At 52.3% G+C, this 11298-nt stretch overlaps 1 protein-coding gene across 6 annotated transcripts in view; it reads left to right on the top strand.

Annotated features, from left to right (window-relative positions):
* The first annotated feature begins 239 nt into the window (after positions 1 to 239).
* Dennd4b (DENN domain containing 4B) overlaps positions 240 to 11298 on the top strand; it is a 27454-nt gene continuing 16395 nt past the window's right edge. For 3 of the 6 annotated variants that reach the window (XM_031374599.1, XM_031374600.1, XM_031374598.1), the window contains exons 1-17: positions 868 to 1941; positions 2683 to 3022; positions 3756 to 4008; positions 4258 to 4327; positions 4656 to 4825; positions 4898 to 5142; positions 6031 to 6097; positions 6189 to 6247; positions 6419 to 6563; positions 6807 to 6982; positions 7111 to 7211; positions 7567 to 7782; positions 8221 to 8366; positions 8858 to 8997; positions 9083 to 9209; positions 10444 to 10650; positions 10939 to 11067. In XM_031374599.1, the coding sequence (XP_031230459.1) occupies positions 1932 to 1941; positions 2683 to 3022; positions 3756 to 4008; positions 4258 to 4327; positions 4656 to 4825; positions 4898 to 5142; positions 6031 to 6097; positions 6189 to 6247; positions 6419 to 6563; positions 6807 to 6982; positions 7111 to 7211; positions 7567 to 7782; positions 8221 to 8366; positions 8858 to 8997; positions 9083 to 9209; positions 10444 to 10650; positions 10939 to 11067 (2601 nt within the window). In that variant the 5' untranslated portion in view covers positions 868 to 1931. Of the gene's footprint in view, positions 319 to 516; positions 834 to 867; positions 1942 to 2682; positions 3023 to 3755; positions 4009 to 4257; positions 4328 to 4655; positions 4826 to 4897; positions 5143 to 6030; positions 6098 to 6188; positions 6248 to 6418; positions 6564 to 6806; positions 6983 to 7110; positions 7212 to 7566; positions 7783 to 8220; positions 8367 to 8857; positions 8998 to 9082; positions 9210 to 10443; positions 10651 to 10938; positions 11068 to 11298 lie in introns of those variants that run through there. The other 3 variants (XM_031374603.1, XM_031374602.1, XM_031374601.1) reach the window with 3 other exon arrangements.

Here is an 11298-nt window from a genome sequence, read left to right on the forward strand (position 1 = left end):
TTGGGTTTAACACAATAGGTCCTCCGGAGACAACCATGTTCCACGAAGGCTTGTTAGACTTCACCTAGCATGGTGAAAAGAGTGCTGCTCCTCCACTATTAGGCTTCTTGCCTTTCTTCCTCTTTTTCAATGTTCTTGTCATTTCTCGAAAGAAGAACTGAGAGTTTCTGGCTCTGGCCAGTGGGTTCTAAACGTGGAAGTGGGGAGTCACCTGGGTTTCCCAGGTCTAGATCTTCAGGGCCTTCGCCGTGGCACAGTGGCCACATCTGAAGGTAGGGCAGGACAGGAGCACCGGCTCTGACTTCGGGGCCATCTGGGGTCAGTGTCTTGCCTTTTCCGCCGGGTGGTGGGAATCTGCTTGGTTGCAGGGGGCCCTCCCAGCCACCAGGGGTCGCACTGCAGGCGGCAGGGTGTTGGGCCGGCACTAGCCAGGGTCACGGCCGCAGGCTCGGGTGTGGGGGGGCCGAATAGCGGAGGCGCCCGCGGCTCCCGGAGGTTGGGGGGGACGGGTATGAGTGGAGAAAGCAGGGCGCGCTGAAGAGCTTGGGGTCCCCAGCACCGTGGGAGCCGGGAGGACCGCGCGGCTGGAACTAGCGGTGTGGCAGCAGTCCCCGCGTGGCGCAGCGCGCGGGGACGCTGGGACCGCCCAGATCTTCTTCCACTGTGCCCGGCGCCCTCGGCTGCTGCTTCTTCCTTCAGTCCGGGCGCGAGCGGCTCCTAAGTCGAGTGCGCCATGTCCGGGGCTGGATAGCAGCCCGGCCGCCCGCCGGCCCGCCAGCCCGCCCTCAGAGCCACCCGCCAGCGGGCCGGCTGGGGAGTCCCAGGGCAGGCAGGTAGGGGCCGGACCGGGCGGGGCGGCGGGCGGGTTAGGGCGGGCGGAGGGCGGGAGGCTCCAGGGACTGTCCCCAGCTGTTCTACGCTGCGCATCTGGTTCCGCTTCCTCCCTCCCAGGGAAGTGAAAGTGGAGGGGAGGGCGCAACCCAGAGCTAGCTAGCTGTGCTCGACATCCCACAACCTGAAGCTCCCGCGGGCACTCAAGCCAGAGCACCCCTCCTTCGAGCTAGGGTCACGCGGCTGCTGGCGCTGCTGCCGTCACGTCCTCGGCAGTCCCTGCGCGCGCTTCTCTCGGCCCTCCGGCCTCTTGTTCAGCCACCTCCCCCGCGGCGCGCCCTCTGTCCTAGCCCTGACTTCCCGTCATTCGGCATGTGGGCGTCGGGACCCAAAGTCGCCCCAGTGCCGTTGTTTTCCCCCGAGGGAGAAGGGGCTGCATTCTATAGGACTCTTCCCTGGCTGGATAAGGGAAGGCCTGGGTACACAAGTCCTGTTGAACCGGGTCCACCCACTTGCCTATAGAGGGTCTCACCTAACGGCTTTTGCCTACTGTCTTGGAGCACAGAACTACTATTGGCCTGCAAGTGGATGAAAGAGTGAGCTGTGTCCTGGAGTTAAATCAGGAGGCTGACGCTGACTCCTGGCTTCACCTCTCAGATGTAGAGAAGCTCAAGCTAAATTTAGCTTGAGTTGGGGCATGTGTGTCCAGAGGCCAGGTTAAGAAGACAGCCGGCTTGGCTCTAGTTCTCTGAGGAAGAGTGGGAGGTTAAATAGACTGTGCATCCTGGAGACATTGAAAGCTTCCGTGCCTTGCACAGGATCCTTAGTGTGAGGTCTGCGTTGGTCTGATGCTGTGCTGGCACCTTACACAGTACTACCCCCCCCACCCCCCTGAGCGATACCACACACCCATAGGCTGACTTATGCTGAGCTAGCTACTGCTTCCCCTTCGCAGCCATTTCAGGAAGTAACCTCCCTTCCCCTCTGAAGCACTCTCTCAGCCTCTAGCCCCTTGCAAGCCACCCGACAGGCTTCTTCCCACCTTCAGCACCCTGGGGCACCTCAGGACTCTTGGGGCTTCCACTCCCCAGGGTCAGGCCATGGAGGCAGGTGAGACAAGTTACCAATAGACTGTTGTGGCCCGGATTCTGTCTGGGGCTGGGTGGCACGGGCATGGAACGGCTGGAGCTATCTCCTACAGTCCCTTTGTGCCTAACTACAGACACCTAAGGATCCTGGAGATGGGGAAAGTCTTGGTTGCTTGGTAAAGTTAAGCCAGGAGAAAAAGAAGGATACTTGAACTCTGATGAGCAGAAGCTAAATCTTGGGTTTTTCAAGCCTTCCCAGAAATCTGTGGAGTCTTCTAAAAAAATGAAAGGATGGGTGCTTTAAGAGCATTAGCTGCACCAGAAGGTTCTTGTGGTGTTGCTACCAGAGCAAGAGCAGAGACCTTTGACAAAGCAAAAGTTGGTGAGATGTAGCCAGAGTGAATGATGTCATTGCAGGCCATTACAAAAAATACTGTGTTCTCTGAGATGTAATTGTAGAGGGAGAGGAGAGGCTGGCCTTTCAAGGAATAGGTGAGCAATATGTGTCTTGTAGAGTGGAGGTTGGATTCTTTGGGAAAAAAGGGCTGATGTCACTAAGAAAGAAGGACCCAGTGGTCTCTAAGGAGCTACAGTGGGATATGAGAGTCTGGTGATGTCACAGGTGGAAGGGTTCAGGATTGGCTGATCATTTATCTTTTCCTTAGAAGAACTAGGAAGAGGAAAGAAGGTGGGGGGTCCACTATGGTTGCCATGGGAACATTAGCCTCTCTTGCTCCATCTCTTCCTCGATTGACCATTCCAGATGCAGTAAGTGAAGGCGGGGCCATGGCGGAGGAGCGGCCTCCCCGGTTGGTGGATTACTTCGTGGTGGCTGGGCTTGCAGGAAACGGAGCACCTATACCAGAGGAGACGTGGGTTCCCGAACCTACCGGGCCCCTGCGCCCTACCCGGCCAGCTGAACCTATTACAGATGTGGCAGTCATCGCTAGGGCACTGGGCGAGGAGGTGCCCCAGGGCTATACTTGCATTCAGACTTCTGCTGGTGGCCATCCCTTGGAGCTCAGTGCTGGGCTCCTGGGTGGAACTCAACCAGTCATCTGCTACCGCAGGGGGCGTGACAAGCCCCCCCTCGTTGAGCTGGGGTACGTACCCCTATCCACGCTGGCACTAGAGGAAGCTGGGAGGGACCTTCCAATGAGCTAAGAAGAGGTAGGGATACGGGTCAAGAGGAGGAATATGGGCAGAATAGGCTAGAGGTCAAGAGGAGGGGCTCACTGCCTTGGCTGCTGCTTGCTAGCCAGCAAATTTTTCTTTTTTCTTTTTTGTTTTTTTGTTTGTTTTTCGAGACAGGGTTTCTCTGTATAGCCCTGGCTGTCCTGGAGCTCACTTTGTAAACCAGGCTGGCCTCAAACTCAGAAATCCGCAGCAAATGTTTCTTCATCTGCAAAATGAGGGTAGTGACTCCTCTCTGGCTGGCTCAGAATCTTAAATGAAGTAACCCGTGTGAGGAACTTAGCAGAGTCTGTTGGTTCTTAGTGCTTATTATTATTATTTTTTTTCGAGACAGGGTTTCTCTGTAAAGCCCTGGGTGTCCTGGAACTCACTCTGTAGACCAGGCTGGCCTCGAACTCAGAAATCTGCCTGCCTTTGCCTCCCAAGTGCTGGGAATAAAGACGTGCACCACCACCGCCCAGCCTTAGTGCTTATTCTTGAGGATCCTAGAGGACAGACCTAAGTAGGAAGTGGTGGGCTATACTACCAGAGTTTGACAAGGCTAAGAGAGCATGGCAGGTTTAGGAGGCTAGGTAGGCAGATCCGGCAGGATCCAAGTCTTTTTCTATCCTGACCTCTTGATGTCTCTACCCTCTGTACCAGGGTGTTATATGAAGGGAAGGAACGACCTAAGCCTGGGTTCCAAGTGCTTGACACGACACCGTACAGCCACTCAGCCAACCTGGCCCCTCCAGGCCCTGGGCACCCCCGCACCTACCTCATGTACCGGCGGGCAGCAGAAGGGGCGGGGCTGCATGCCCTGGGCATTACTGACCTCTGCCTGGTTCTGCCCAGCAAGGGTGAGGGCACTCCTCATACTTACTGCCGGTTATCCCGCAACCTCAACCCTGGCATGGTGAGTGGTACTGAGGTATTAAGAGATGAAACCTGAGCCACTAGTGTAAGGGTATGGACATGGGACACAAAGGGTATTTGGTGGGGCCAAGGCCATTGACCAGGCCAGATCAGAAATGGCTTGGTTGGGGGGACTGGAATTAGGAGCATCTCTGAAGGCAAAAGATAACTGAAGGGTAGTAGAGAGAAGATGAATCCAGAAACGATTGTTAGTGATGTGTCTGCTTATCTCTTGTCATTTCTGGGGCAGTGGGGCCCAGCAGTGTACCTGTGCTACAAGGTGGGCCTGGCCAAGGCCAACACACTGGTGTATGAGGCAGGTGAGTGGCTTCTTTTTCTGTCTTACCCTTTGACCTTCTGGTAACTTCAGTGACCCCAGAGCTTACATATCTTTGCCACATAGTCCTTCTCTGGGATACTCTAGTTTCTTTTTTCTTTTTTTTTTAAGATTTATTTATTATATCTCATTACGGGTGGTTGTGAGCCACCATATGGTTGCTGGGAATTGAACTCAGGACCTTCGGAAGAGCAGTCAGTGCTCTTACCCGCTGAGCCATCTCGCCAGCCCTGATACTTTAGTTTGTTTACCTGGAATCAAATGGCCCTTTCTCTCTAATATGTACTCCTCTTAATTCTACTGGGGTATAGAGCTGCTGGGCCGCTACCCAGAGGAAGACAATGAGGCGTTTCCGCTGCCCGAGTCAGTACCAGTCTTCTGCCTGCCCATGGGGGCCACTATCGAGTGCTGGCCTGCCCAGACCAAGTACCCAGTACCTGTCTTCTCCACCTTTGTGCTCACGGGTGCTGCTGGTGATAAGGTGGGTATGTGGAGTGTGGTGAGGGGTCCACATCCTGCAGAGCCCATCTGATTATCCCTATATCCCTACCAGGTGTATGGTGCCGCTTTGCAGTTCTATGAAGCGTTCCCGAGGGCCAGGCTGTCAGAGAGGCAGGCACGGGCACTGGGCCTGCTGAGTGCCGTGGAACGGGGCCGGGCACTGGGAGGCAGAGCAGTGCGCAGCCGGCGAGCCATCGCTGTGCTGTCCCGCTGGCCAGCCTTCTCAGCCTTCCGAGCCTTCCTCACCTTCCTTTACCGCTACTCTGTCTCAGGCCCCCATCGTCTGCCCTTGGAAGCGTGAGCACGGCTCCTGACACTGGGGGGTTATGAAGCTTTAGAGAGGATAAATGGGCCGGGCGGTAGAGACGCACGCTTTTAATCCCAGCACTTGGGAGGCAGAGACAGGTGAATTTCTGAGTTCGAGGCTAGCCTGGTCTACAGAGTGAGTTCCAGGAGAGCCAGGGCTACACAGAGAAACTCTGTCTCGAAACAAAACAAAACAAAACAAAACAAAACAAAAAAAAAAAAGAGAGAGAGGATAAATGGGAGACATTAGAATGGAATTGGGGGAGGTTCACTGAGTACCTAGGGGTCAGGGACACAGTACCTGGTTATATAGTTTGTCCATTTAAACTTCTGGCTAGCGGTAAGCAGAGCCTGGAATCTAGCCCTCATTTGTTAATTGGGTCTTGGCTAGGCCTGTGTATGCCCAACAGGTATATATTTCATTCATTCATTCATTCGTTTGTTTGTTCATTCATTCATCTATTTATTTATTTACTTACTTTTGAGGCAGGGCTCACTATATAGCCCTGGCTGGCTTGGAATTCATTGTGTTGTAGATCTGTGCCTCCATCTCTTTTCTAAGACCTATGTATAAAGCTGATCCATGTCAAGAGGTAGGCTTCAGCCGGGCAGTGGTGGCGCATGCCTGCCTTTAATCCCAGCACTTGGGAGGGAGAAGTAGGCGGATTTCTGAGTTCCAGGCCAGCTTGGTCTACAGAGTGAGTTCCAGGACAGCCAGGGCTATACAGAGAAACCCTGTCTTGAAAAATCAAAAAAAAAAAAAGGAGGTAAGCTTCAGGGAGGAATGAGGATCTTGAGGCTAGAAAAGATAACCCTGTACGGAGTGAGGAGACAGGGACAGATTGGAGAGTTGGCCTCACCCTTTTCCTCTCTCCCTAGGCACATCTCCCACTTCATTCACAACGTCCCGTTCCCTTCCCCACAGAGACCACGAATCCTAGTGCAGGTGAGAGGTGAGCCTAGAGCTGGGCTGGATGAAAGGAAAGGAGTTGGTAGGGATTAGCTGTGAGGATCCTGACCTGTGGTTCCTCTCCCAGATGTCTCCCTATGACAACCTGCTCCTCTGTCAACCTGTCTCCTCACCCCTGCCCCTCAGGTAGGTGCTAAATGGCGGGGTTGGGGGGAAACTTTGACGACATGGAGTATAGTAGGAGATGTGCCTCAGATGAATCTAGCGGTCGAGATCTTTGCAGACGAGCTCTGGTGGTCTGTATCCCGTGTCTCGGAAAGAATCTCTTGTGACCCTTTATCCTTCTACTTCCTGCAGTGGTGCTAGCTTTTTGCAGCTGCTGCAAAACCTGGGCCCAGAATTGGCTATTACATTGCTGCTGGCTGTGCTCACAGAGCACAAACTGCTGGTCCACTCGCTGCGGCCAGATCTGCTCACCAGCGTGTGCGAGGCCCTTGTCTCAGTGAGTGCCACGTTATCTAATCTGCTTCTCCAGAACTGCTGTCTCTTCTGGTACCCCTCACCTACATCTGGAATCTCCTCCTTTTCCTTCCATGGGAAAAGGGTCTCCGGTCTTTCCACCTGGGTACAGTTGTCAGACACGGGGTCTTTTCTTCAAGATTAGCTTAAAGGCTTCTTTCAGTAGAGCCTTCTTCCCTAAGGCCAGTGCCCAGTGCTCACTGGTTTGCACTCCTTCATGTTTCAGATGATTTTCCCTCTGCACTGGCAGTGCCCCTACATTCCGCTGTGCCCACTAGTACTGGCGGATGTGCTGAGTGCCCCTGTGCCCTTCATTGTGGGTATCCACTCCAGTTATTTTGATCTGCATGATCCACCTGCTGATGTCATCTGTGTTGATCTTGATACCAACACGCTCTTCCAGTAAGAGGCTAAGTACCATCTGAGGGATAGAGGGGAATGGACATCCAAGGGCTGATGTGTGGGGTTTATTGGTTCAAAGAGCTTTTGGTAGAAGCCCCAACATCCTTTCTCCATATGTTATCTCTCAGGACAGAGGAAAAGAAGCCCCTCTCTGCTAGGACCCTTCCCCGAAGACCATACAAGCTTTTGCTGGCCACACTGACAAATCTGTACCAGCAGCTGGACCAGAGTAAGAAGCTGGTGGGCTTGGGAGGCTGGAAGATGTTGTTGGCCTCAAGTCTCCAGTTTGAGGAGAGGGTCTGGGGGGGGGGTAATAGACCTCCTCTGAAGTGGTTGAGTTTGGATTCGGTGGGAATAAAATGAAGCTAGGGGCACGGGTCGGGGGAGCAGCATTTCTGAGCTTGTCAAGGAGGCTGGGCATCCCACTGGAGAGCCTTGAAACTGGTACCCAAAGGTAAATTTTTGGCCACTCCTGGTGCAAGATCTGTCAGAAGCTGATGGTGAAGATGAGACGTTTGTGTGAGAAACAGGGTGAGACAAGCCCCGCAGTTGTACCCTTGACTCTTAGACATATTGTTTCCCAGCTTACACTGGACCAGAGGAAGAGGCCTCCTTGGAATTCCTGCTGACAGACTATGAGGCAGTGTGTGGCCGCAGGACTCGCCTGGAACGGGAAGTCCAGGGAGCCTTCCTGCGCTTCATGGCCTGTCTGCTCAAAGGCTACCGGAACTTCCTTCGCCCTCTCACCCAGGCCCCCTCCGAGGGGTCTCGAGATGTTGACAACCTTTTCTACCTTCAGGGTAAATAAAGAAGATCCGTTTTGGTTTGCAAAAGGATTCAGAGGGAGAGCATGGTTGGGGGGCAGGGCTCCATGGGGAAAGTGAAAGGGGCACTGGCTAGGAGTAATGGCTTGTTTCTCTTCCACAACTCTGGTTTTAGAGGGAGTAAAAGTATATGGGTGAATGTGTCCTACTGTCTGGGGTCCCTTAGCATAATATGAATATAGTCATCCTGGCCCCTCAGACAATTCCCAGTCTGCAGCAGTAGGTATAAACAGACAAATGCAAGGGACTCCATGGAGCTGTGGTGTTGGAGAGCTGAATTGCTCTTATGGGAGCACCATGAGAGCCATAGATCCCGAATGGCAGGAGCTAAGAGCTGGATGCAGGGAGGAGATGTCTGTGATCAGAGTGTGAGCTGTGGTAACCCCGTTTCCTGACCCATTCTCCCCTCCTCAGGTTTCCTCAAGTCCCGGGAACGCTCAAGCCACAAGCTGTACTCTCAGCTGCTGCACACACAGATGTTCTCACAGTTCATTGAGGAATGCTCTTTTGGCTCTGCCAGGCATGCAGCCCTGGAATTCTTTGACTCTTGTGTTGACAAGGTATTGGGCATTGTCCCCTCTGTGTGTACCAACTGACCACTGAGTTCTCCCTGCTTGTCTCTGTTACCCTCCGGCCACTATTAACTATGTCTGTCAGTGGTGACAGTGTTGGCTGGAGTCAGACATAGTACAGCCTGTGCAGCCATTCATGGCTGCCTTAGTTCATTTACTTTCTTTTTCTTTTTCTTTTTTGGCTTTTCAAGACAGGGTTTCTCTGTGTAGCCCTGGCTGTTCTGGGACTCAATCTGTAGACCAGGCTGGCCTCGAACTCAGAAATCCACCTGCCTCTGCCTCCCAAGTGCTGGGATTAAAGGTGTGCACCACCACTGCTCGGCAGTTCATTTACTTTCATTCCTGACTCTGCTCCTCCAGATGGATCTCTAGGACTCCTTCCCTGCGACTGTGTGTTTCCAGGAGAGGCCATCTTCTGGGCACCCTGGCTCTGTTTCTTGTTCATTGTCTTAACTCTTATTCTTCCCATGCTGGTCTAGGTCCACCCGGAGCAGGAGAAGCCTGAGCCCACACCCTTAGTGGAGCTGGAGGAACTATCAGGAAGTGAGCTCACTGTCTTTATCACACCTCCAGAGGAACCACCAGTACTGGAAGGCAGTGAATCTACTCCTCAGTACTGGTAAGAGGGCCTTCTCCTGTTGTCCTGCCCCAATGGCCCTTGCTCAGCCCTGTGCTAACTGCCTGCGTGGTCTCTGTCCCTCCAGTTATGACGGGTTTCCAGAGCTAAAGGCTGAGCTATTTGAGTCTCCTCAGGAACAACAGAGGGCCCTACCTGTGCCAGGCCCATCACGGAGTGCCCCCAGCAGTCCTGCGCCTCGCCGTACTAAACAGGTAACCAGCAGTGGGCCTTGTAGGAGACCCTGGCATGATCAGACGAGGATAGTCAAGGTGCTTATCCCATAAAACTGCTGGAAGCTTGGTACATTAAAAATAAATAGCCGGGTGGTGGTAGCGCACGCCTTTAATCCCAGCACTTGGGAGGTAGAGGCAGGCGAATTTCTGAGTTCGAGGCCAGCCTGGTCTACAGAGTGAGTTCCAAGACAGCCAGAGCTATACAGAGAAACCATGTCTCAAAAAACCAAATAAATAAATAAATAAATAAGTAAATAAATAAATAATAAAATAGGGGCTGGTGAGATGGCTCAGCAGGCAAGAGCACTGATTGTTCTTCCGAAGATCATGAGTTCAAATCCCAGTAACCATATGGCGGCTCACAATCACCTGTAATGAGATTTAACACCCTCTTCTGGTGTGTCTGAAGACAGCTACAATGTACTTATAATAAATAAATAAATAAATAAATAAAGATTTAAAAATAAATAAATAAATAAAATAAAATAAAATACTGAACAACCAGGTGTTGTTGGCACATGCCTTTAATCCCAGCACTCAGGCAGAGCAAGAGGATCTCTGTGAGGCCGTCTGATCTAAAGAGTGAGTTCCAAGACTGCCAGAGCTACATAGTGAGACCAAACAACCAAACAACGCCAGGCACTTGTGGTGCATGCCTTTAATCCCAGCACTTGAGAGGCAGAGGCAGGAGGATTTCTGAGTGTGAGGCCAGCCTAGTCTACAGAGTGTGTTCTAGTAGAACCAGGACTACACAGAGAAACCCTGTCTGGAAAAAACAAAACCAACCAACCAAACAAACAAAAAAACCCCAAACAACAACAAGATGCTGTACAAACATTAGTCTCTGTTACCATGGTCATTTGCCATCCTCCTCCTCATCTTTATCCCTGAGCAATTCTGGGAACATAGAAGCTGGCTACATCTTGCAAGGTGTTCATGCATGCTCCAGGGCCAGGCTACTTGCCTTATTGACGTTCCAGGGAGGACTGTAGCCTAGGCTGTGCCTCAGGCCTCCTGCCTCCTTAGAACACAGACCCTATCTCAGGAAAAGTGTTGCTTCTCACACTGATCTGTAATCAGGAGGCTGATGCAAGATCTAGTATTCGAGTTTAGCCTAGACTATATGACAAGACTCTATCTCAGAAAAATATCAAAATAAGAAAAGATCTGTGGAGGCATTGTATTTATCTTGGTGTGTTTCTTACCCCCCTAGGAGATGAAGGTTGCACAGAGAGTGGCACAGAAGTCAGCCACTGTGCCTGAGCTGTGGGCCCGGTGCTTACTGGGTCACTGCTATGGACTGTGGTTCTTATGCCTGCCTGCCTATGTGCGTTCTGTATCGTCCCGGGTGCGAGCGTTACATACAGCCTACCATGTGTTACGTGAAATGGAGAGCCGCAAGGTGGTGCTCCCTGACGAGGTAGACATCCACTACCTGTGTGTTCATACCCATCTTTAATCCCAGCCAGGATGTGCAACTGTAGGGACTGTGAGAAGGGATAGGTGGAGACCAGGTAAAGTGAATGGGCAGCCCAGAGTTGCCCATCAACAATCACAAAATGCATGAGTGTATGCAGGAGAAAACAGTGGAGACTGCTGGGAGCCAGTGAGTCCTGTGAGAATTGGAAAACTGGAAGAGGATGCTTGCTGAGACTTAGGAATTTGGGTTGGAGTAAGTCTCCTACATCCCATGCCTCTCTTGGCCTAGGTATGTTACCGGGTGCTGATGCAGCTCTGCTCACACTATGGGCAGCCTGTGCTGTCTGTGCGAGTCATGCTAGAGATGCGACGGGCAGGCATTGTGCCCAACACCATCACCTACGGTTACTACAACAAGGTACTTAACTGGGGGCAAGAAGTAGAATGGCAGTGTGTACTCGGGCCTGTGTGGGGAGGATACTCTGACAGCTGCTGCTGTCCCCATCCCTTGGAGATTAGGCTTGCAATTCTACCTGGTCCTGTACCCATTGTCATCTTTTGTGCTTCTTTGTTGCCTTTGCACAGACAGAAGGTTTTGTTTGTTTTTGTTTTTGTTTTTAGACTTAGCTACTTTGATTCTTTTCTCCAT

The sequence above is a fragment of the Mastomys coucha genome, unplaced genomic scaffold, assembly GCF_008632895.1.
Source record: "Mastomys coucha isolate ucsf_1 unplaced genomic scaffold, UCSF_Mcou_1 pScaffold16, whole genome shotgun sequence".
In the NCBI taxonomy this organism is placed as follows: Eukaryota; Metazoa; Chordata; class Mammalia; order Rodentia; family Muridae; genus Mastomys; species Mastomys coucha.